Source organism: Chiloscyllium plagiosum, unplaced genomic scaffold (assembly GCF_037043375.1).
Source record: "Chiloscyllium plagiosum isolate Xiang-an unplaced genomic scaffold, Cpla_swu_hap1 HiC_scaffold_21, whole genome shotgun sequence".
Lineage (NCBI taxonomy): Eukaryota > Metazoa > Chordata > Chondrichthyes > Orectolobiformes > Hemiscylliidae > Chiloscyllium > Chiloscyllium plagiosum.
In genome coordinates, this window is record NW_028270159.1 from 51,702,016 (window position 1) to 51,729,030 (window position 27,015).

The 27,015-nt window shown below is 46.1% G+C and overlaps 1 protein-coding gene across 8 annotated transcripts in view; it reads left to right on the forward strand.

Annotated features, from left to right (window-relative positions):
• The window catches only part of grin1a (glutamate receptor, ionotropic, N-methyl D-aspartate 1a), a 189,706-nt gene that overhangs the window by 68,163 nt on the left and 94,528 nt on the right, over positions 1-27,015 (forward strand). For 6 of the 8 annotated variants that reach the window (XR_015760745.1, XM_087998561.1, XM_087998566.1 and 3 more), the window contains exons 4-5: positions 2,720-2,782; positions 3,372-3,472. Coding sequence is in view for 7 of the 8 variants with exons in the window: in XM_087998561.1 (XP_087854687.1) it covers positions 2,720-2,782; positions 3,372-3,472 (164 nt within the window). In the remaining variant the exon portion in view is untranslated. The remainder of the gene's footprint in view (positions 1-2,719; positions 2,783-3,371; positions 3,473-27,015) is intronic. The other 2 variants (XM_087998565.1, XM_087998564.1) reach the window with 1 other exon arrangement.

Consider the following 27,015-nt stretch of genomic DNA (forward strand, 5'->3'; position numbering starts at 1 on the left):
AGGCAGATTCACAGAGACATTCACAGGCAGAATCACACAGGCAGATTCACAGAGACAGTCACAGGCAGAATCACACAGGCAGATTCACAGAGACAGTCACACAGGCAGAGTCACAGAACCTTGTTCTCAGGGCCAGTTGTATAAAGTAGTGTCACAGGTGAGTCGCAGACACAGATAGTGTAATAAGGTATCACAGATCTACTCTCATTGACCTCCGGTCACAGAGCTGGTTTTGCAGTGTCGATCCCAGTGAGCCAGCCTCACACCTGTGCTGTCACAAGGTCATACCACCACTGTTCCAGAACTGATGCCCCAAGACCAGTGTTTTAGAGACAGTGTTTTAGAGTTAGACACAGCTAGATTCGTGCAGACAGTGCCTCTGAGCCAGTGTCTCAGGCTGCTCTCACAAAGCCAGGTTCATTAGTTGATCCAGTTTTGTAAAGCCAGTGTTGTAGATGCAATGTTTTCTACAGGCATAGGGTTGTAAAAGGGTGGTAAAGGAAGGGTGAGTCTTTTCAAGACCATCAAAAAGGGGATCTGCTCATAGAGGCAGGATTTACAGCTGAGTCATTAAGGAGGTACCAGGTACTGCTCTTTACCCAGGAAGTCATAGTCATAGTCATAGTCATAGTCGGGTCCTGGGGAGAATAATCATTGAGATGGAGAATATATTAGAAAGGAAGAAGGGCTTATGCCCGAAACGTCGATTCTCCTGTTCCTTGGATGCTGTCTAACCTGCTGCGCTTTTCCAGCAACACATTTTCAGCTCTGATCTCCAGCATCTGCAGCCCTCACTTTCTCTCAATATATTAGAAAGGCAAGCTTAAAGTTAAGTCACCTAGATTGGATCAAATCATCTCAGGATACTGAAGGGGAAAGTTGCAGAGGGGCTGGTCATATGTTCACAGCCCTCCATAGATTAAAGGGACTGTATTAGAGACTACCACAGGATGACATAAGGGGACTGGGGAATTGCAAATTTTGTACCCTAGGTCAAAAAAAGGGTACAAGGACCACACCAGTTAGTTTAAACTCGATGGGGAGAAGGTTTCAAAAATTGTAATCCAATAAAAAATAGGCACATGTGGATTCACTAAGGAAAGGCAACATGAAATATTAATGAAGAATCAGGCTTAACTGATTTGATGGAATTTGTTGATGAGATAACAGAGGCTGGATGAGGGTAAGGTCGATGATGTGGTGTATAGGGAATTCCCAAGTGGTTTTGCTAAGTGTGACGTAAAAGGCTTGACAGCAAAGTTAAATCCCACAGAATAAAAAGGTATGAAGTTGGCTGTGTTCCAGGAAGCTGGTGGTATATGGGTGTTTTTCAGATTTTTAGTGTGGTTCTTAGAGGATGGGGGTTTAAGACTCCTGTTTCTATATTAATCACTTACACTCGGGTTGCAGGCTGTTCAAGCTTTGCAAATGACACCAAACTTATCAAGTTAACTGTCAGGAGGTAATGAAGAGGACATAGACATACTGGTGGGATGGCAGACACGAAGCTGATGAAATTTAATATAAAGAAATGTGAAGTGATAGATTTTTGGAGAAAGAATGAGGTGAGGTAATATAACATACAAGTTGCAATTTGAAAGGAAGTGCAGAAACAGAGGGACCTGAGGGTAAATGTGTACAAAACATTGAAGAACAGATGAGTAAATGGATAAAAACATAAGATCGTGTAGAGTGGATGTGAAGAACCATACCCAGAGATTCCTTGTCACAGACTATTCATGAAGAGCCAGTGCCACTCAATGAGATTCATGTAAAGTTCCTCAGATCCATTGTCACAGTGCCAGTGTCACAGAGCTAGATTCAAAGTTGGACTCATAGAGCCAATGTCACAGTGAGATTCACAGAGCCAGTGTTACAGGACCAGTGTCACAGAGTGAGATTCACAGAGCCAGTGTCACAGTGAGATTCACAGGGTGAGATTCACAAAGCCAGTGTCACAGTGAGATTCACAGAGCCAGTGTCACAGTGAGATTCACAGAGCCAGTGTCACAGTGAGATTCACAGAGCCAGTGTTACAGAGCGAGATTCACAGAGTGAGATTCACAGAGCCAGTGTTACAGAGCGAAACTCACAGAGTGAGATTCACAGAGCCAGTATCACAGAGTGAGATTCACAGAGCCAGTGTTACAGAGCGAGAATCACAGAGTGAGATTCACAGAGCGAGAATCACAGAGTGAGATTCACAGAGCCAGTATTACAGAGTGGGAATCACAGAGTGAGATTCACAGAGCCAGTGTTCCAGTGAGATTCACAGAGCCAGTGTTCCAGTGAGATTCACAGAGCCAGTGTCACAGAGAGATTCACAGAGCCAGTGTCACAGAGAGATTCACAGAGCCAGTATCACAGAGAGATTCACAGAGCCAGTATCACAGAGTGAGATTCACACAGCCAGTGTTACAGAGCGAGATTCACAGGTCCAGTGTCACAGAGTTAGTGTCACAGACCCAGTGTCCAGCTTCCAGACATCGAGTGCTCAGTGTCACACTGCCAGTTGCAGAATCAGCATCAGAGTGCCAACTGCCCAGAGCCAGTGCCACATAACTTTCAAACAACGGAGGAGCTGTTTTTTTTGCAAGCTCCAGTGATACGTCTGACCCTGAGGAGGAGAGAGGGTTAAATTGCTTACTACACGTCATTTTCAACTGTTTATAATATTCTTCTGTGTCTACATATTTTCTCTGTGCACATTACTCATCAGAATAAAAAAAGGAACTTTGAAAACAACGACCAACATTCGTATGACAGCAGGCGAGGACCAAAGGTATATTTGCATGTAGACTGCACGAGCCAGCAACCGTAAACTAACGGAGTAGCCGAGCCACAGTCAGAATGACCAATGAGACTGTTCTGGTAGCACGCTGTTAGTTTCAAACAGACTCTTTTGGTTTGTCAATGAGAATGGTTAAAGAATATGAGTCGCCCCCCCCCTCCACCTAACCGAATCTTATTATAAGGACACATGCATGTTGAATAAAGACTAACTTGCAAGTTTCTTAAAAGTACATTTTAGAAACAAGCCATGACGTTTCCCCCCTGACTTCACCCCGTTTAAGACTCTTTTTTTTCTTTTGAAAGACCGACCAACTCTTTTTCAGGTTGAGATGCATTTTTTTCCTCTCTATTCTACTCTGTCAGATGCACGCACCCTTTTTTTGGTCTTGTTCTATCTTAGTTTGCATGCCCAGTACAGAGAACTCTGTAGCTCACATTGGCTCCACACGGGCCCACTTATTTGATCGCCTTTAAGCTGATCTATGCTGGAGATCAAAGGCGTCGTTGATGGAAACAGGCCGAAAAGGATGGGTTTGGACAAATCGTTTAGTAATTCTGAATCCCTGCACCAACTACAGGCTGAGAAGGTCCTACAGTTTGAACCAGGCACCACAAACATGACATCAATGCTGCTAGAAGCCAAGGAGTTGGAGGCCAGAGTCATCATCCTATCCGCCAGGTAAGTGACACTGCATCCAATAAGTCATTCTGTGTGTCTGTCAAACCCCAGCTCCTGTTTCTGAGGAATCTGTTCATTGCCTGCCCTCTATCCCTGACCTTCTGGAAATACCCAGCTTTATTCCTCCAGAGATGTTGATATCCAGCTCCCTGCTGCTGTGTTCTATGGTATGTCTGCCTGTATGTCTTCTCATGTAAACCTGATTACAGATCCTTTTATTGTTCTGTGTGTGATGTGAACTATACCTCCAACAGGGTGTTTTACCTGATGTGGAAATGCTTCTGTTATTTCTTGTAATTTAATATCTGTTTCTAGATATGATAGTATTGATTAGTTCTACAACCGATTATTAAATAGAAACATTAAAATCACAGGCCATATGAGTGAATGGACCAATATTAAACTATCAGGTAACAACAGGGCAGCATGCCTTTAATAATGTGGCATGTGTCCAGTGAGCCAGATTAAGATGGAGTGTGTGATCTTTATGTCCTCAGGTCATGTGCTATGTTACAGTGAGGTTATTATAAACATGTCTCTTAACGATAGACTGACTATGAGAAATAACACACATTGGTCTGTATCAGATGAACCCCTCATGCATTTCATGCACACATCCAGCTCAATTTCCTCAGACAGTGTATACACACAGCTGCATTTCCCCAGTCTTTATACCGTACACCACAGCTCCATTTCCCCAGAGTGTATATATACACAGCTCCATTTCCCCAGAGACTGGATAAACACAGCTCCATTTCTCCAGAGACTGGATAAACACAGCTCCATTTCTCCAGAGGCTGGATACACACAGCTCCATTTCCCCATCCTGTATAAACACAGCTCCATTCCCACAGAGTCTTTACACATACAGCTCCATTTCCGTAGAGTCTATATATACACATAGCTCCATTTCCCCAGATTCTGTATACACACAGCTCAATTTCCCCAGAGTCTGTATACATACAGCTCCATTTCCCCAGAGTCTGTATACACACAGCTCAATTTCCCCAGAGTCTGCATACATACAGCACCAGTCCCCTAGAGTCTTTATATACACAACTCAATTTCCCCAGAGTCTATATACACACAGCTCCATTTCACAAGACTCTGTATACATACAGCTCCATTGCCCCAGAGTCTATGTAGGCACAGCTCCATTTCCTGAGAGTCTATGTACACACAGCTCTATTTCCCCAGCGTGTATACACTCAGCTCCATTTCCACACAGTCTGTATATACACAGCACTATTTCCCCAGAGTCTGTATACATACAGCTCCATTTCCCCAGAGTCTACATACAAACACAGCTCCACTTCTCTAGAGTAGGTATACACACAGCTCCATTTCCTCAGAGTCTGTATCCACATGGCTCCATTTCCATAGAGTCAGTAAACACACAGCTCCATTTCCCCAGAGTCTGTATCCACACGGCTCCATTTCATCAGAGTCTATATACACACAGCTCTATTTCCCCAGAGTCTGTATACACACAGCTGTATTTTCCCAGTGTCTGCATACACACAACACCATTTCTCCAGAGTCTGTATACACACAGCTCCATTCACCAGAGTCTATATACACACAGCTCCATTTCCCCAGAGTCTGTATACACACAGCTCCATTCACCAGAGTCTGTATACACACAACTGCATTTTGCCCAGAGTCTGTATAAACATAGCTGCATTTCCACAGAGTCTGTATGCACACAGCTATATTTCCCCATAATCTGTATACACACAGTTCCATTTCCCCAGAGTCTACATACACACAGCTGCAATTCGCCAGAGTCTGGATGCACACATCTCCATTTCCCCAGAATTCGTATACAGACAACTCCATTTCCCCAAAGTCTATGTACACATAGCTCCATTTCCCCAGAGCCGATATACACACAGCTGCATTTGCCCAGAGTCTGTAAACACACAGCTCCATTTCCCCAGAGTCTGTACATATAGCTCCATTTCCCCAGAGTCTATATACACCAGCTCCAATTCCACAGTGTTTGTTTACGCACAACTCCATTTCCCCACAGTCTATACACACACAGCTCCATTTCACAAGACTCCATACATACAGCTCCATTGCCCCAGAGTCTATGTACACACAGCTCCATTTCCCGAGCCTCTATGTACACACAGCTCCAGTTCCTGAGCGTCTGTGTACACACAGCTCTATTTCCCTAGGGTGTATACACACAGCTCCATTTCCCCAGGGACAGTATACACAGCACCATTCCCCCAGAGTCTGTGTACACACAGCTCCATTTCCCTAGCGTACGTATACAAACAGCTCCATTTCCCCAGAGTCTGTGTATACACAGCTCCATTTCCCTAGCGTACGTATACAAACAGCTCCATTTCCCCAGAGTCTGTGTATACACAGCCCCATTCCCCCAGAGTCTGTGTACACACAGCTCCATTTCCCTAGCGTATGTATACAAACAGCTCCATTTCCCCAGAGTCTGTGTATACACAGCTCCATTTCCCCACAGTCAGTATATACACAGCTCCATTTCCCCAGAGTCTATATACACACAGCTCCATTTCCCCAGGCTATGTACACACAGCTCCATTTCCCCAGACCAGTATACACACAGCTCCATTTCCCTAGTGTCAATATATACACAGCTCCATTTACCCAGAGTTTGTATACACACAGCTCCATTTCCCCAGAGTCTTGTATACACACAGCCCCATTTCCCCAGAGTCTGCATAATATAACACCAGTCCCCCAGAGACTATATTTACACAACTCAATTTCCCCAGAGTCTATTTACACACAGCTCTATTTCCCCAGAGTCTGTATACACACAGCTCCATTTCCACAGTGTCTATATACACACAACTCCATTTCCCTAGAGTCTGTATACACACTGCTCCATTTTGCCAGAGTCTGTAACACACACAGCTCCAATTCTGCTGAGTCTGTATACACACAGCTCCATTTCCCCAGGGTCTGTACACCCACAGCTCCATTTTTCCAGAGTCTATATACACACAGCTCCATGACCCCAGAGTTTGTATACACACAGCTCCAATTTCGCCAGAGTCTGTATACACTCAGCTCCGTTTCCATAGTGTCTGGATACACACAGCTCCATTTCTCCAGGGTCTGTGTACACACAACTCCATTTCCTCAGAGTCTAACTACACACGGCTCCATTTCGCCAAAGTCTATATTCACAGAGCTCCATTTCCTCAGAGTCTGTACATACAGCTCCATGTCTCCAAAGTCTATTTACCAGAGTCTCTATGGTACAGAGAACACAGAACGGAGAATTCACCCACAAAGGTATACAGGAAAGCCGCACACACAGACCAAGTCCTGAACTATGAAAGCAACCACCCCAACACACACAAACGAAGTTGCATCAAGACACTATTCAAAAGGGCCACAACACACTGCAGCACACCAGAACTGCAAAAAGAGGAAGAGGAACACCTATACAAGGTATTCGCCAAAAACGGATACCCCCGCAATTTCATCAACAGATGCCTAAGAGAAAGACAATGGAACGAGGACATGCCGCAACACAAAGGACTAGCCACACTACCATACATCAGGAGCATTTCAGAACTGACAGCCAGACTACTGCGACCACTAGGACTTATAACAGCACACAAACCAACAGCCACTCAGACAACAACTCACCAGAACGAAGGACCCGATACCCAGCATGAGCAAAACCAATGTAGTGTACAAAATCCCATGCAAGGACTGCACAAAACACTATATAGGACAAACAGGAAGACAGCTAACGATCCGTATCCATGAACATCAACTAGCCACGAAACGACACGACCAGCTATCCTTAGTAGCCACACACGCAGACGACAAGCAACATGAATTTGACTGGGACAACACTACCATTATAGGGCAAGCCAAACAAAGAACAGCCAGGGAATTCCTAGAAGCATGGCACTCATCCACAAACTCCATCAACAAACACATCGACCTGGACCCAATACACCGGCCATTACAGCGGACAGCTGAAACTGACAACCGGAAGCGGCAGGGACAGGCCACTATAAATGCCGGAGGAAACACCACAGAAACGCTTCACAGGAGGCTCCCAAGCACTGAGGATGTCACCTAGCCAGGGGACGAAACATTTGCAACAAAAATATCCAGCTCGGCGAACAGAACCACAACAATGAGCACCCGAGCTACAAATCTTCTCCCAAACTTTGAAGTCTATTTACACAGAGCTCCAATTCCCCAGGGTCTGTACATATAGCTCCATTTCCCCAGAGCCTGTATACCCACAGCTCTATTTCCCCAGCCCATGTACAAACAGCTCAATTTCCCCAGAGTCAGTAACAGACACAGCTCCATTTCCCCAGCCTGTATAAACACAGCTCCATTTCCCCAGAGTCTGTAACACACACAGCTCCATTTCCCCAGAGTCTGTAACACACACAGCTCCATTTCCCCAGAGTCTGTAACACACACAGCTCCATTTCCCCAGAGTCTGTATACACACAGCTCCATGACTCCAGAGTCTATATACACACAGCTCCAATTCCCCATGGTCTGCATACCCACAGCTTCATTTCCCCAGAGTCTATGTACACACAGCGTCATTTCCCCAGCCTATCTAAACACAGCTGCATTCCCCCAGAGTCTGTATACACACTGCTCCAATTCTGCCAGAGTCTGTATACACACTGCTCCATTTCCCCAGAGTCTGTATATACACAGCTCCATTTCCCCATGCCTGAATACACACAGCTCTAGTTCACTGGAGTTTGCAGACAAACAGCTTCATTTCCCCACACTCTGTATACACACAGGCAGAAGTGGGCACTGCAGATGCTGGAGATGAGAGTCAAGATTAGAGTGGTGCTGGAAAAGCACAGCAAGTCAGGCAGCATCCGAGGAGCAGGAAAATCAATGTTTTCCTGATGAAGGGTTTTTGCCTGAAATGTCGATTTTCCTGCTCCTCGGATGCTGCCTGACTTGCTGTGTATTTTAAGCACCACTCTAATCTTGACTCTGTATACACACAGCTCCATTTCCTTAGAGTCCGTATGCAGAGCTGCATTTCCCCAGAGTCTGTATACACACAGCTGCATTTCCCCAGAGTGTATATACACATCTCCATTCCCCCAGAGTCTGTATACACACAGCTCAATTTCCCCAGAGTCTATATATACACAGCTCCAATTCCCCAGAGCCTGTATACACACGGCTTCATTCCCCCAGAGACTCCCAGAGTCTCTATATACAGCTCCATTTCCCCAGAGTCTATATATATTCAACTCAATTTCCCCATAGTCTATGTACACACAGCACCATTCCCCCAGAGGCTGTATATACACAACTCCATTTCCCCAGAGTTTATATACACACAGCTCCATTTCCCCAGAGTCCGTATACACACAGCAGTATTTTACCAGGGTCTGTATACACACAGATATTTACCCAGAATTTGTGTACACACAGCTCCATGTCCCCAGAGTCTGTGTACATACAGCTCCATTTCCCTAGAGTCTGTATACACACAGTTGTATTTCCCTTGGGTCTGTATACACTCAGGTCCATTTCCCCAGGGTCTGTATACACACAGCTCCATTTCCCCAGAGTCTGTATACACACAGTTGTATTTCCCTTGGGTCTGTATACACTCAGGTCCATTTCCCTAGAATCTGTATACACACAGCACCATTTCCACAGCGTGTATACACACAGCTCCATTTCACCACAGTCTGTATACACACAGCTGTATTTCCCAGAGTCCGTATACACACAGCTCCATTTCACCACAGTCTGTATATACACAGCTGCATTTCCCCAGAGTCTGTATAGACATAGCTGCATGTCCCCGAGTCTGTATAGATACAGCTCCATGTCCCCAGAGTCTGTATAGACATAGATGCATTTCCCCACAATCTGTATACACACAACTGCATTTTCCCAGGGTCTGTATAGGTATAGTTCAATTTCCTCAGAGTCTAATTACACATGACTCCATTTCCCCAGAGTCTGTACACACACAGCATCATTCCCCTAGTGGCTGTATACACACAGCTGTATTTCCCCAAGGTCTGTATACACACAGGTATTATCCCAGAATCTGTATACACACAGCTCCATTTCCCCAGAGTCTGTATACATACAGCTCCATTTACCCAGAGTGTGTATACAGCTCCATGTCCTCAGAATCTATATACACACAGCTCCATGTCCCCAGAGCTTATATACACACAGCTGCAATTCCCCAGAGTCTGTATACACACAGCTCCATTTCCCCAGGGTCTGTAAACACACAGCTCCATTTCCCCAGAGTCTGTATATATACAACGCCAATTCCCCAGAGTCTGGATATAAACAGCTCCACTTCCCCAGAGTCTGTTTAGACACAGCTCCATTTCCCCACAGTCTATATACACACAGCTCCATTTCACCAGAGTCTGTATACACACAGTTCCATTTCCCCAGTGTCTGTTTACACACAGCTCCATTTCCCCAGAGTCTATATATACAACACAATTTCCCCAGAGTCTGTGTACACACGGCTCCATTTCCTGAGAGTCTATGTACACACAGCTTTATTTCCCCAGTGTGTATACACACAGCACCATTTCCCCAGAGTCTATATATACACAGCTCCAATTCCCCAGAGCCTGTACACACACAGCTTCATTCCCCCAGAGACTCCCAGAGTCTCCATATACACAGCTCCATTTCCCCAGCGTCAAAATATACAACTCCATATCCCCAGAGTCTAGGTACACACAACCCCATTTTGCCAGTCTATATATATTCAACTCAATTTCCCCATTGTCTATGTACACACAGCACCATTCCCCCAGAGGCTGTATTTACACAACTCCATTTCCCCAGAGTCTATATACACACAGCTCCATTTCGCAAGACTCTGTATACACACAGTTGTGTTTCCCTTGGGTCTGTATACACTCAGGTCCATTTCCCCAGAGTCTGTATACACACAGCTCCATTTCCCCAGAGTCAATATATAAAAAGCTGCATTTCCACAACGTGTATACACACAGCTCCATTTCACCACAGTCTGTATACACACAGCTGTATTTCCCAGAGTCTGTATACACATAGCTCCATTTCACCACAGTCTGTATATACACAGCTGCATTTCCCCAGAGTCTGTATACACACAGCTCCATTTCTCCACAGTCTGTATAGATACAACTCCATTCCCCCAGAATCTGTATAGATACAGCTCAATTTCCTCAGAGTCTAACTACACATGGCACCATTTCCCCAGAGTCTCTATACACACAGCTCCATTTCCACAGTGTCTGTATATAAACAGCTCCATTTCCCCAGAGACTGTGTGTCACACAGTTATATTTCCCCAGAGTCCGTATACACACAGCTCCATTTCCCCAGAGTCTGTGTACACACAGCTCCATTTCCTGAGAGTCTATGTACACACAGCTTTATTTCCCCAGTGTATATACACACAGCACCATTTCCCCAGAGTCTGTATACACACAGCTGCATTTCCCCTGAGTGTATGTACACACAGCTCCATTTCCCCAGAGTCTGTATACACATAGCTCCATTTCCCCAGAGACTGTATACACACAGCTGCATTTCACCAGAGTCTATATACATACAGCTGCACTTCCCCAATGTGTGTATACACATCTCCATTCCCCCAGAGTCTGTATACACACAGCTCAATTTCCCCAGGCTCTGTATATACACAACGCCAATTCCCCAGAGTCTGGATGCAAACAGTTCCATTTCCCCAGAGTCTATATACACACAGCTCCACTTCACCAGAGTCTGTATACACACAGCTCTATTTCCGCAGTGTCTGTATATAAACAGCTCAATTTCCCCAGTATCTGTGTGCACACAGTTATATTTCCCCAGAGTCCGTGTACACACAGCTCCATTTCCCCAGAGTCTGTATACACACAGCTCCATTTCCCCAGACCCTGTATACACACAGCTTCATTCCCCCAGAGACTCCCAGAGTCTCTAAATACACAGCTCCATTTCCCCAGCGTAAATATACAACTCCATATCCCCAAAGTCCAGGTACACACAACCCCATTTTGCCAGTCTATATATATTCAACTCAATTTCCCCATAGTCTATGTACACACAGCACCATTCCCCCAGAGGCTGTATATACAAAACTCCATTTCCCCAGAGTCTATATACACACAGCTCCATTTCCCCAGAGTCTGTATACCATACAGCTGTATTTTACCAGGGTCAGTATACACACAGCTATTTACCCAGAATCTGTGTACACACAGCTCCATGTCCCCAGAGTCTGTGTACATACAGCTCCATTTCCCTAGAGTCTGTATACACACAGTTGTATTTCCCTAGGGTCTGTATACATTCAGGTCCATTTCCCCAGGGTCTGTATACACACAGCTCCATTTCCCCAGAGTCTGTATATACAACTCAATTTCCCCAGAGTCTATGTACACACAGCTCCATTTCCTTAGAGTCTATGTACACACAGCTTTATTTCCCCAGTGTGTATACACACAGCTCCATTTCCCCAGAGTCTGTATACACACAGCTGCATTTCACCAAAGTCTATATACACACAGCTGCATTTCCCCAGAGTGTATAAACACATCTCCTTGCCCCCAGAGTCTGTATACACACAGCTCCATTTCCCCAGGGTCTGTAAACACACAGCTCCATTTCCCCAGAGTCTGTATATACACAATGACAATTCCCCAGAGTATGGATACAAACAGCTCCATTTCCCCAGAGTCTGTATACACACAACTCCATTTCCTCAGAATCTAACTATACACGGCTCCATTTTGCCAAAGTCTATATACACAGAGCTCCAATTCCCCAGAGTCTGTACATACAGCTCAATTTTCCCAGAGCCTATATACGCACAGCTCTATTTCCCCAGCCTATGTACAAACAGCTCCATTTCCCCCGAGTCTGTAACACACACAGCTCCATTTCTCCAGTCTGTATAAACACAGCCCCATTTCCCCAGCCTGTATAAACATTGCTCCATTTCCCCAGCCTGTATAAACACAGCCCCATTTCCCCAGCCTGTATAAACATTGCTCCATTTCCCCAGCCTGTATAAACACAGCTCCATTTCCCCAGAGTCTGTAACACACACAGCTCCATTTCCCCAGCCTGTATAAACACAGCTCCATTTCCCCAGAGTCTGTAACACACACAGCTCCATTTCCCCAGCCTGTATAAACACAGCTCCATTTCCCCAGAGTCTGTAACACACACAGCTCCATTTCCCCAGCCTGTATAAACACAGCTCCATTTCCCCAGAGTCTGTAACACACAGAGATCCATTTCCCCAGCCTGTATAAACACAGCTTCATTTCCCCAGAGTCTGTATATACAGCTCCATTTCCATAGAGTCTGCATACCCACAGCTTCATTTCCCCACAGTCTATATAAACACAGCTCCATTCCCCCAGAGTCTGTAACACACACAGCTCCATTTCCCCAGCCTGTATAAACACAGCTCCATTTCCCCAGTCTGTATACACACTGCTCCATTTTGCCAGAGTCTGTATACACACAGCTCCATTTCCCCAGTCTCTGTATACACACAGGCAGAAATGGGCATTGCAGATGCTGGAGATGAGAGTCAAGATTAGAGTGGTGCTGGAAAAGCACAGCAGTTCAGGCAGCATCCGAGGAGCAGGAAAATCAATGTTTTCCTGATGAAGGGTTTTTGCCCGAAATGTCGATTTTCCTTGTCCTCGGATGCTGCCTGACTTGCTGTGCGTTTCGAGCACCACTCTAATCTTGACTCTGTATACACACAGCTCCATTTCCTTCGAGTCTGTACACACAGCTGCATTTCCCCAGCCTGAATATACACAGCTACGTTCCCCCTGAGTCTATATACACACAACTCAATTTCTCCAGACTCTGTATACACACAATCCTATTTCCCCAGAGTCTATATATATTCAACTCAATTTCCCCAGAGTCTATATGCACACAGCTCCATTTAACAAGAGTCTGTATACACACAGATCCATTTCTCCAGAGTCAATATAAACACAACACCATTTCCCCAGAATCTGTATACATACAGCTCTGTTTCCCCATAGTCTGTATACACATAGCTCCATTTCCCCTGAGTAAATATATACACAGCTCTGTTCCCCCAGAATCTGTATGCGCACAACTATATTTCCCCAGAATCTGTATACATACAGCTCCATTTCCCCAGAGTCTTTATACACACACATCCATTTCCACAGGGAAATATATACACAGCTCCATTTCCCCAGAGGCTATATGCACACAGTTCCAATTCCCCCGAATCTGTATGCACACATCTCCATTTCCCCAGAGTCAATATATACACAGCTCCATTCCCCTTAGAGTCTGTATACACACAGTTCCATTTCCCCAGAGTCTGCAAACACACAGCTCCATTTCCCGAGTCTATACACACATAACTCCATTTCCCGAGTCTCTATATACACAGATTCATTTCGTTAGTGTCTAAGTACACACACTCCCATTTCCCCAGAGCCTGCGTACACACAGCTTCATTTCCCCAGAATCTGCATACACACAGCTCCATTTCCCCTGAGTCTATACACACACAACTCCATTTCCGGAGTCTCTATATACACAGATCCATTTCCTTAGAGTCTATGTACCCACGCTTCCATTTCCCCAGAGTCTGCATACACACGCTCCATTTTCCCTGAGTCTATACACACATAACTCCATTTCCCGAGTCTCTATATACACAGATCCATTTCCTTAGAGTCTATGTACACACACTCCCATTTCCCCAGAGTCTGCATACACACAGCTCCATTTCCCCAGAATCTGCATACACATAGCACTGTTTCCACAGAGTCTATATACACACAGCTCCATTTCTCCAAACTCTGTGTACACACAGGCAGAAGTGGGTACTGCAGATGCGGGATATCAGAGTCAAGATTACAGTGGTGCTGGAAAAGCAGAGCTGTCAGGTAGCATCTGAGGAGCAGGAAAATCCATGTTTTCCTGATGAAGGGTTTTTGCCCAAAAATGTTGATTTTCCTACTTTTTGGATGCTGCCTGACCTATTCTGCTTTTCCAGCACCACTCTAATCTTGACTCTGTCTACAAACAGCTCCATCTCCTTAGACAAAGGGTCAGTTAGACTCGAAACATCAGCTCTTTTCTCTCCTTACAGATGCTGCCAGACCTGCTGAGGTTTTCCAGCATTTTCTCTTTTGGTTCCATTTCCTTAGAGTCTGTATACACACAGCTCCATTTTCCCAGAGTCTATGTACACATCGTTCCATTCCCCCAGAGCCTATATACACGCCGCTGCATTTCCCCAAAGTGTGTGTACACACAGTTCCATTTCCACGGAGTCTGCATACACACAGCTCCATTTCCCCAGAGTCTATACACAGACAGCTCCATTTCCCGAGTCTGTATGTACACAGATCCATTGCCTCAGAGTCTATGTACACACACTCCCATTTCCCCAGAGTCTATATACACACAGCTCCATTTCCACGGTGTCTGGATAAACACAGGTCCATTCCCCCAGAGTCTGTATAGACACAGCTCCATTTCCCCAGACTCTTCTTACACACAGCTATATTTCCCCAGAATCTTTTTACACACAGCTCCATTTCTCCAGAGTGTGTATACGGACAGCTCCATTTCCGCTGTGTCTGTATTCACACAGCTCCATTTCCTCAAAGTCTGTACACACACAGCTCCATCCCACAGAGTCTATATACACACAGCTCCATTTCCACAGAGAAATATATTCACAGCTCAATTTCCCCATAATCTATATGCACACAGTTCCATTTTCCTAGCCTGTATACACACAGCTGCATTTCCCCAGAGTCTGTATACACGCAGCTCCATTTCCCCAGAGTCAATATATACACAGCTCCATTTCCCCAGAGTCAATATATACACAGCTCCATTTCCACAGAGAAATATATACACAGTTCCATTTCCACAGGGAAATATATACACAGCTCCATTCTGCCAGAGCCTGTATGCACACAACTATATTTCCCAGAATCTGTATACACACAGCTCCATTTCCCCAGAGTTTATATACACATACCTCCATTTCCACAGGGAAATATATACACAGCTCCATTTTCCCCAGAGTCTGTATACGCACAAGTATATTTCCCCGGAATCCGTATACAAACACCAGCATTTCCCCAGAGTCTGTATACACATAACCATTTCTGCCAAATCTGTATGCACACAGCTCCAATTCCCCAGGGTCAATATATACACAGCTCCATTCCACTTAGAGTCTGTATACACATAGTTCAATTTCCCCAGAGCCTATATACATGCAGCTGCACTTCCCCAGAGTGTGTATACACAGTTCCATTTCCCCAGAGTCTATACACACACAGCTTCATTTTCCCAGAATCTGTATGCACACTGCTCCATTCTGCCAGAGTCTGTATGCACACAACTATATTTTCCCATGTCTGTATACACACAGCTCCAACCCCCAGAATCTATATACAGATACCTCCATTTCCACAGGGAAATATATACACAGCTCCATTTCCCCAGTGACTATATGCATACAACTCCATTTTCCTAGCCTGTATACACACAGCTGCATTTACCCTGAATCTGTATACACACAGCTGAATTTCCCCAGAGTCTGTATACATACAGCTCCATTTCCCCCGAATCTGCACATACACAGCTCTATTTCCCCAGAGTCTATACACACACAGCTGCATTTTCCCAGAATCTGTATGCACACAGCTCCATTACCCCAGACTCTGTATACGCACAACTATATTTCCCCAGAGTCTGTATACACACAGCTCCATTTCTCCAGAGTGTGTATACACACAGCTCCACTTCCCCAGACTCTTTTTACACACAGCTTTTTCCCCCAGAATCTGTATACACACAGCTCCATTTCTCCAGAGTGTGTATTCTCACAGCTCTATTTCCGCAGAGAAATATATTCACAGCTCTATTTCCACAGAGAAATATATTCACAGCTCCATTTCCCCAGAGTCTATATGACCACAGCTCCATTTTCCTAGCCTGTATACACACTGCTGCATTTCCACAGAGCCTGTATACACACAGTTGTATTTCCCCAGGGCCTGTATACACACAGTTGTATTTCCCCAGGGTCTGTATAACACACAGCCTTATTTCCCCACACTCTGTATACACAGAGGCAGAAGTGGGCACTGCAGATGCTGGAGATTAGAGTCAAGATTAGAGTGGTGCTGGAAAAGCACAGCAGGTCAGGCAGCATCTGAGGAGCAGGAAAATCATTGTTTTCCTGATGAAGGGTTTTTGCTCGAAATGTCGATTTTTCTGCTCCTTGGATGCTGCTTGGCCTGCTCTGCGTTCCAGCCCCACTCTGATCTTGACTCTGTGTACAAACAGCTCCATTTCCTCAGAGTCTGTATACACACACCTGCATTTGCCTAGAGTCTGTATAAACATAGCTTCATTTCCCTAGAGCCTATATACACGCAGCTGCATTTCCCCAGAGTCTGTATAAACATAGCTCCATTTCCACAGAATCTGTATACACACAGCTCCATTTCCTCACTGTCTGTATGTGCACAGCTATATTTCCTCTGAATCTGTATACACACAGTTCCATTTCCCCAGAGTCTGCATGCACACATATATATTTCCCCTGAATCTGTATACACACAGCTCCATTTCCCCATAGTCTGTGTACATACACCTCTATTTCCCCAGAGTCTGTATACGCACAGCTCCATTTTCCAAGCCTGTGTACACACAGCTGTGTTTCCCCAGCCTGTATATACACGCAGCTCCATTTCTGCAGAGTCTGTACACACATAGCCCCGTTTTCCCTGCCTGTGCACACACAGCTCCGTTTCCCCAGAGTCTGTACACTCACAGCCCCATACCAGCTAACATCTAACATCTCTCCAGCTAACATCAGTGCATAACGGTCTGGCCCTCATAGTCAGACGATGCTCCTGTTCTGGAATATCCATTCAGTGGAAATTGGTTATTTCTATCTATTCTGTCTTTTCCTGTTAATATTTTGAAGACTTCAATCAAATCATCCCTTAATTAGAGAGGAGATGTCTAATTTGTGTAATCTCTCCACATAACTTAATCTCTGAAGTGTCGGTATCATTTTTGTAAACTTAATTGTACTCTCTCCAAGATCAGTATATCATTCCTAAGGTGTGGTGCCCACAATGCTCCAAGTGGAATCTAATCAGGGTTTGTATAATTACAGAATAACTTGTACATTCTTGTACTCCAGTCTTCTCGATGTAGAGGCCAGGGTTCCATCAGCTGTCATGATTATTTTCTGCACCAGATTGTGACATGTTAAAGATCTATGCATTTGAACACCCACGTCTATTTGGCATCCTCTGTATTTAGCTTCATATCATCTAGAAAGTCCCCAAATCTGTCCTTTCATGGTCCAAAATAGATAACCTCACACTTGCTTATATTGAACTCCATGTGTTTTCCCCATTCACTTCGTCTGTCGACATCCTTTTCTACTTTGATGCTATCCTCTATACTGTGGACATGCCACCTAATTTTGTGACATCAGGCAATTTTTATGTATAACTTTCTTACGACATTATCCAAGTCGTTAATAATGTGAATAATCAAGGCCCTAACACAGATCCTTGTGGAAGACTACTGGTCATATCCTGCTATTTGAGTATCTACCCATCATCCCTATTTTCTGTCACCTGTCATTCAACCAGTTTCCTAGCCATGTCAGTAATTTGCCCTCAATTCCATTACCTTAGTTAACAGTGTGTTATGTGGGACTTTATCAAATGCCTTCTTGGAGCCCACATAAATAACATTCAAATACATTTCCTTATCCATTACCTTAGTCATCGCCTCAAAACATTCAATGAGGGTTGTCATGTGTGACCTACCTGTCATGAATCTATGCTGGCCCACCCTGATTAACTGAAAATTTTCAAGGTTTTCAGTTACTCTGTCCTTCTAATAGATTCGAGCAATTTCCCCACCGCACTTATTGGGTAAACTGATCAGTAATTCCCTGGTTTTCCTCTTTCGCCCTTCTTAAAACGTGGAGTGACATGAACAATTTTCCAACCCAGACGGACAATTCCTGTATCTAAGGAACTCTGAAAGATTATAATTTAGGGCATCTACAATGTGCTCCCCCTGCTTCATTTAACACAAGTGCACATGCAAACCCGCACACGCAAGCACACACACACACCATGCAAACACGTGCGCGCACACACACACAATGCACACACACACACAATACACACACGTGCGTGTGCACACACACACAATGCACACACACACAATACACACACGTGCGCACGCACACACACACACAATGCATACAGGTGTGATAAACACATACATATCCATTGATTTAGATTCTGCCTGTACACCTCTCCATTTTCCATTCACGAGGCCCATGGTGTGACCACATGGGGGCTGGTGGATTGACACACTGCATGTTCCTGGGCTAAGCTTTCTCCGAGTTCCTCGGAAGCTTTAGCCTGAGCCCATGAGGGACCCAGTTTTTGTGTGTCATCATGAGGATACACACCTGAGGACTTGCCAACCTGACTGCACGTCCCACAGTTTGCCCAGGACTTTTCTGCAGCCAAATCCATTTGTCAGTATTTTGGCTCCATTCCCAAGTCTCTCTGTACCAATGCTTCCAGATGCTACACTGAAACAGATACCAAGTGTAAAGCTAGGCCTTGCTGACCTTCAGTTCAGCTGTGAACACCATTCCTGTGTTTTCCAGTTCTCAGAGCTTCGAAATAGAGAGATTTATTGAGTATACTTCTGACTGCTCTCCCTGTGGCTGGTGAACCGTTATATTGGTATTCAGATCCTGCCCGCAGTGCAGCTGTGTATGTGGCATAATGGACGCATTTTCACAACACAATTAATCCCTAGCTCTCTCTTTGATTAAGGTAACATTACAGCAGTTATTACACAAGGCTGTGATTGAATGAAGGTGGAGAGGGTGAAAATGATTAATCTGTCTGGGCAAGCTATGACCCACTGCAGGACAACTGGGGCTTGGACCCTAGCCTTTGGGTACAGAAGCAGGGACCTGATCGCTGAAGACAGTGGACTGCTCATCTGATTAACGTCCATTAAAGTGCAATTCAGATCTTTATCAAAGCCTTTAACAGTAGACTCATGAGGCGATTTATGTGTTGTGCATGGGGTTTGGGAGGGGCATGGCATTTAATGAACAGAAACTAGAGGGCAGGAGAAGGGGTTCACTGCTGGAGGGGGCAACACTGTGAGAAATGATGAGCAGAAGCCTTTACATCGGTTGGACCCTGTACATTAGGAATACCACCTGCCGGGGCATCTTGAAGGCTGACTGAGGTGGGGGTTGGCAGTGACTGAGTAATGATCAGCCAGCGCCAGTGTTGCACTAGGGGCACATGAGCATTATCCATTCTGATGTGGGTTGCTCAAGCATGTAGGAGTATCACAGCAGGCAGAGACAGGCAGAGCAGCACTCTGGACAAACGGGCAGAAGTGCACAAAGATGTGCCAGGAGACCAGGCTACCCAGCAGATGGAATAATTCAGCAGTTGTCAGTGTGCCAGTATGTCAAATCACTGTGCCCATCCTGAGAAAGATGTGACAGGTTGGTGGCAGAGCTCAGTCTTGTAGCACGTCCATGGGAGTCTGAAGCTAATGGCTCAGAAAAACCATCCAGGCCCTGAGTTCCTACATTTCACCCTCAATCCAGGGGCCAACAGGAGACACTTGTAGCATTTCTCAGTCAGACACTCATTCCTACATTTAGATAATGGCAGATGCTCTGCTCAGTAAGTTCAGCCAAGAAATCAAGTTCAGAACAAATGTGGACAGACAGGCCAAGAGAGTCCGGGTGGTCTGCGAATGTCCCATGCACAATGGTTTCAGTGGGTTTCTGAACGCTTGGACATACCAGAGAGTTCTGCAGGATGTCGGAGTCATAGCAGCTGCCAAGATGATGGGTGCACACCTCCAGGAAGTGGTATGGGTGATCACAGATCATCTGGACATCAATAGAATGGAACTCCTTCTTTCTGATGAATTCTGGTGCTCTCAGTGACCCTCTCAATACAACCTGAATACTGGGGAATCCCAGCTACATTTCCAAATCCTATTGGCCAGGCTGCAACACTGTGCTCCTCATCGGATATAAAATAATCTGGTGTGATCTTGAACAGATGGATTGATCGCTGCCTGGAAGTATCTGTAGATGCACAACTGAGACATTACATACAGGTAAGATAAGACAGTCAAGAGATACAATAATAGAAGAGTCTATGACATTTGGAGAGGTATATTAGCTTGGACAGACGATGGACTAACAAACAAAAGGCTGAGTTGTGAAAAGGGGGACATTTTCAGGATGCCAGCCTGTAACTAGTGGAGTGCCAAAGGGATCAGTGCTGGGGCCACAGTTATTTACAATCAATATTAATGATATAGATGAGGATAGGGCATGTACTTTTGCCAAGTTTGCAGATGACACAAAAATAAGTGGGAAGACAAGTGCTGAAGGTGACAGAGTCTGCAGAGGGGTATAGACAGGTTAAATAATTGAGCAAAAACTGGGCAAATGGAATGCAATGTGGGAAAATGTGAGGTTTGCACTTTGGCAGGGAGAATAAAAGAGCTGAATATTAGTTAAATGAAAAAAGACTGCAGAAAACTATAGAACAGATGGAGCAAAAGACTGCAGATGCTGAAATCTGTACTGAAAACAAAAAATGCTAGAAATCACAACGGGTCAGGCAGCGTTCGTGGAGAGAGAGAGAGCAAGCTAACGATGAAGAGTCATCTGGACCCAAAACATTAGCTTGCTGTCTCTCCGTGAATGCTGCCTGACCTGCACTTTTTGTTTTCTGTATAAAATGGAGGGGTTTGGGAATCTTCATCCATGAATCACAGAAGCTGAAATCCAAATTCAGTGGATAGTGTGGAGGGCAAATGACCTTTATTTCAAAGGGAGTGGAGACTAAAAGTAGGGAGGCTTTGTTAAAACTCCACAAGTCACTACTCAGACTGGAGAGCTTTGAAGAGTTTTGGGGCCTTGATCTAAGAAAAGATATGTTGGCATTGGAGGCGGTCCAGAGGAAGTTCATTAGGCTGATCACTGGTATGGAGGGATTGTCTTATGAGGAGAGATTGAGTACGTTGGGTCTGTACTTAGTGGAATTTAGAACAATGAAAAGTGACCATTTTGAAACATACAAAATTGTTAGGGGATTTGACAGGGTAGATATGGAGAGGTTGTTTTGCCTTCTGGGACGGTCTAGCATCAGAGGGCATTGTCTCAGAATAACGGACTGCATTTTTAAGGCAGCAATGAGGAGGAATCCCTTTTCTCAGAGAGTAATGCATCTGTGGAATTCTTTACCACAGAGGGCTGTCGAGGCTGGGTCATTAAAATTATGCAAAGCTGAACTCGACAGATTTTTAATCGGTGAGGGAATCAAGGGTAATAGGTAAAAGGCAGAAGAGTGTAATTAAGGATCAAAACAGCATTAATTGGCATGATTAAGTGTTTTGTCGGTTTCAATGTCATTCAACCTCTTGTCGAACGACAGAACAGACACAATGGGCAAATGGCCTATTTCTGGTCTGAAATGACCAGCCGATCTCTGGAAGGAGCCAGTAACATCAACATTCAAAGCAGCTGTCATCTTCCCAGCCACTGAGAGAAGATGGCCTTCCATTCCAGCATTTGGCCAATTCTATCACAGTCTCCCACAGCCCATGGAGCTCTGTCTGACACAGTGTCCCATGGCCCAATGGAGCTCTGTCTGACACAGTGTCCCAAGGCCCATGGAGCTCTGTTTCACACAGCGTCCCAGGGCCCATGGAGCTCTGTCTGATACAGTGTCCCAAGGCCCATGGAGCTCTGTCTGACACAGTGTCCCAAGGCCCATGGAGCTCTGTCTGACACAGTGTCCCAAGGCCCATGGAGCTCTGTCTGACACAGTGTCCCAAGGCCCATGGAGCTCTGTCTGACACAGTGTCCCAAGGCCCATGGAGCTCTGTCTGACACAGTCTCCCAAGGCCCATGGAGCTCTGTCTGACACAGTGTCCCAAAGCCCATGGAGCTCTGTCTGATACAGTGTCCCAAGGCCCATGGAGCTCTGTCTGATACAGTGTCCCAAGGCCCATGGAGCTCTGTCTGACACAGTCTCCCAAGGCCCATGGAGCTCTGTCTGATACAGTGTCCCAAGGCCCATGGAGCTCTGTCTGACACAGTGTCCCAAGGCCCATGGAGCTCTGTCTGACACAGTGTCCCAAGGCCCATGGTGCTCTGTCTGACACAGTGTCCCAAGGCCCATGGAGCTCTGTCTGACACAGTCTCCCAAGGCCCATGGAGCTCTGTCTGACACAGTCTCCCAAGGCCCATGGAGCTCTGTCTGATACAGTGTCCCAAGGCCCATGGAGCTCTGTCTGACACAGTGTCCCAAGGCCCATGGAGCTCTGTCTGACACAGTGTCTCGAGGCCCATGGAGCTCTGTTTCACACAGCGTCCCAGGGCCCATGGAGCTCTGTCTGACACAGTGTCCCAAGGCCCTTGGAGCTCTGTCTGACACAGTCTCCCAAGGCCCATGGTGCTCTGTCTGACACAGCGTCCCAAGGCCCATGGAGCTCTGTCTGACACAGTGTCCCAAGGCCCATGGAGCTCTGTCTGACACAGTGTCCCAAGGCCCACGGAGCTCTGTCTGACACAGTGTCCCAAGGCCCATGGAGCTCTGTCTGACACAGTGTCCCAAGGCCCATGGAGCTCTGTCTGACACAGTGTCCCAAGGCCCACGGAGCTCTGTCTGACACAGTGTCCCAAGGCCCACGGAGCTCTGTCTGACACAGTGTCCCAAGGCCCACGGGGCTCTGTCTGACACAGTGTCCCAAGGCCCACGGGGCTCTGTCTGACACAGTGTCCCAAGGCTCACGGGGCTCTGTCTGACACAGTGATCCAAGGGCCACGGAGCTCTGTCTGACACAGTGTCCCAAGGCCCACGGAGCTCTGTCTGACACAGTGTCCCAAGGCCCACGGAGCTCTGTCTGACACAGTGTCCCAAGGCCCACGGAGCTCTGTCTGACACAGTGTCCCAAGGCCCACGGAGCTCTGTCTGACACAGTGTCCCAAGGCCCACGGGGCTCTGTCTGACACAGTGTCCCAAGGCCCACGGGGCTCTGTCTGACACAGTGTCCCAAGGCTCACGGGGCTCTGTCTGACACAGTGTTCCAAGGGCCATGGAGCTCTGTCTGACACAGTGTCTCGAGGCCCATGGAGCTCTGTCTAACACAGTGTCCCAAGGCCCATGGAGCTCTGTCTGACATAATGTCCCAAGGCCCACGGAGCTCTGTCTGACACAGTGTCCCAAGGCCCATGGAGCTCTGTCTGACACAGTGTCCCAAGGCCCATGGAGCTCTGTCTGACACAGTGTCCCAAGGCCCATGGAGCTCTGTCTGACACAGTGTCCCAAGGCCCATGGAGCTCTGTCTGACACAGTGTCCCAAGGCCCATGGAGCTCTGTCTGACACAGTGTCCCAAGGCCCATGGAGCTCTGTCTGACACAGTGTCCCAAGGCCCATGGAGCTCTGTCTGACACAGTGTCCCAAGGCCCATGGAGCTCTGTCTGACACAGTGTCCCAAGGCCCATGGAGCTCTGTCTGACACAGTGTCCCAAGGCCCATGGAGCTCTGTCTGACACAGTGTCCCAAGGCCCATGGAGCTCTGTCTGACACAGTGTCCCAAGGCCCATGGAGCTCTGTCTGACACAGTGTCCCAAGGCCCATGGAGCTCTGTCTGACACAGTGTCCCAAGGCCCATGGAGCTCTGTCTGACACAGTGTCCCAAGGCCCATGGAGCTCTGTCTGACATAATGTCCCAAGGCCCACGGAGCTCTGTCTGACATAATGTCCCAAGGCCCACGGAGCTCTGTCTGACACAGTGTCCCAAGGCCCACGGAGCTCTGTCTGACATAGTGTCCCAAGGTTTGTAGACCTCTGTGACAGCGTCCCAAGGCCTATTGAGCTCTGTCTGTCACAGCGTGTGTTGACACTGAGCCTCACATCTCCCCAGGAATTGAAGCCATGTGAACACAAAGAGGAGAAGGCCATTCAGCCCCAAGAGCCTAGACTACCAATTCAGAATGATTAAGGCTTATTGAATACTTCAGTGTTTTTCATCCATCGCAACCCTGTACACCATTGGTAATCAGACTATCTCCCTTAAACATGCTCAAAGACTAAGCTTAAACAGCTCTCTATTGTAGAAATTTCCAAAGGTTCAAATCCCTCTGTGTAAAACAAATTCTCCTCACGTCAGACCTAAGATGTATTCCTCTTATTTTTAAGTTATGCCTCTTGGTTTCATAGAATCATAGGATCCTTACAGTGCTGATAGAGGCCATTCAGCTCATCGAGTCTGCACCAATGCAGTCAGATGAGCAGATTAGTGAAAGGTTGAATTTAATGCTGATAAGTGTGAGGTGATGCGTTTTGAAAGAAGGAACAAGACAAGGGAGTACTCAATGAATAGCAGCACAGTAGGAAGCTCAGAGGAACAGAGGGATGTCAGGATGCTGCTCTATGGATCCCCAAAGGCAGTAGGACAGATTAATAAGGGAGTTAAGAAGGCATAATGGATACTTGCCTTTATCAGTTGTTGTATAGATTAGAAAAGCAAGGAGGTTATGTTGGAGCTGTACAGCTGTTAAGGTGAAAGGCAGGAGGTTTTGGGAAGATTTAAGGAAAAATGCTTTCATTAAGAGTGTGGAGGGGGTCTGGAAGGCACTGCCTAGGAGGGCAGTTGAACCTCACAGCCTTAAAAAGTAGTTGGAGGAGATGATGGCTAGGTGATATTATTGCTGCACTGTTAATCCAGAGACTCAGGTAACGTTCTGGGGACTGGGGTTCAAATCCCGCTATGGCAGATGCAGGAATTTGAAATCAATAATAATCTGGAATCAAGAGTCCAATGATTGTTGGTTGTCAGGAAAAACCCATCTGGTTCACTAATTTCCTTTAGGAAGGAAACTGCCATCCTTACCTGGTCTGGCCTATATGTGACTCCAGGCCCACAGCAATGTTGGTGACTCTTAACAATTAGGGATGGGGCAATAAATGTTGGCCTGGTCAGTGATGCCCTCGTCCTGTGAATACATTAAAAAAAAAAGGATGAGCACTTGAAATGTCATAACATTAAAGGCTATGGGCCTGGTGCTGGAAAGTGAGTCTAGTGTAGATTTAGAGTAGTTTCTGTTAGTATAGACACGATGGGCCAAAGGGCCTCTTGCCTCCTGTAAAATTTGATGATTCCCACACACACTAGTTACTCATCCTTCATTGCTTTACTGCTCAATTGGTTTGCCCATACTCTAAGCAAATTGGAGTCACCAATGATTACTGTGTTGTCCATGTTACATGTTTCTCTCATCCTCTGACTAATACTGTGTCCCGCACTACCTCACTATTTGGTTTGCCTATAAGTAACTCGAACCAATATCTGCTGTCCCTTGTTGTTTCTTAGTTCATCCCATGATGGAATTGATACTTTGTTCATCTGATCTGGATCCTCCCTAATGCTTCCTACTATGCTGATCCTATCCTTTATTATTAGCACAGCTCCATCTCCTTTTCCTTCTTTGCCTGCTCTTCCTGAATATCGAATATTCCTGAGCAGGGGGCAACAAACTGTGTTCCCTCCTACGGACCACAGTCATCCTGCAGCTGCAGCTCGATGCGTTTTGGCCTCTGCAGTGGCCATCTGCCGCTCTGCTATTACCATTGGCCTTGTTCGTTCTGTATCTGCAATCATTGCTTCAAGACAACCACCACGTGAGTAATATCACACATGAGCTGTCCTGTAAATGACCTATGATGGGAATATAAGGAGCAAGATCTCAGAACAGTCAGTGGCAGTGTGTCGTGCAGATGAGGGCTGAGCACACTCCGCCAGACAGTGAGACAATGCTGCACCTCGATAATGAGGGCCATCTCGCCATCATTCATTCTGCTTCAGCCTCAGCACGGGCATCAAACTGGCAAAGGTGATACTGCGACCGAGTGACCAACATGTTACATCAAAACGGGAATGCCCTCTGACCCCCTTCACGTTCCAGTCCTCCAACGCCCATTTCACCTCTCACTGCATTCCCTCGAGACCATTATAATAGGTACAGACCAGAGGACGAAGTAATAGCCTCTTCCCATAGCATATTGGAAGCTTCTCAGGTTATGGCTTGCCTTTTGCCAGCATTTCTCTCATCTAAAGTCATCACCGCTGACTTCTGCATCATTGAGATACCAGATTTCAGTTTGTAAGCACTGTCTGCAGGTCTCCTTTGACCAGCAATTGAACCCAAAACACATTCACTACACGCATTGCAAATTATTGAAAATTAAATGCAGCCGGAATTTGCAAGCGCGTACTTTGTGTATCTGTCCCTTGATGTCCTAATGTCGAGCAGAGGGTTCAGTGCTTCAATGCCCATCACACTGACACTGACACCACCCACCCTGGGTAAACTGTTGCAGTTAATGAAGGGAAG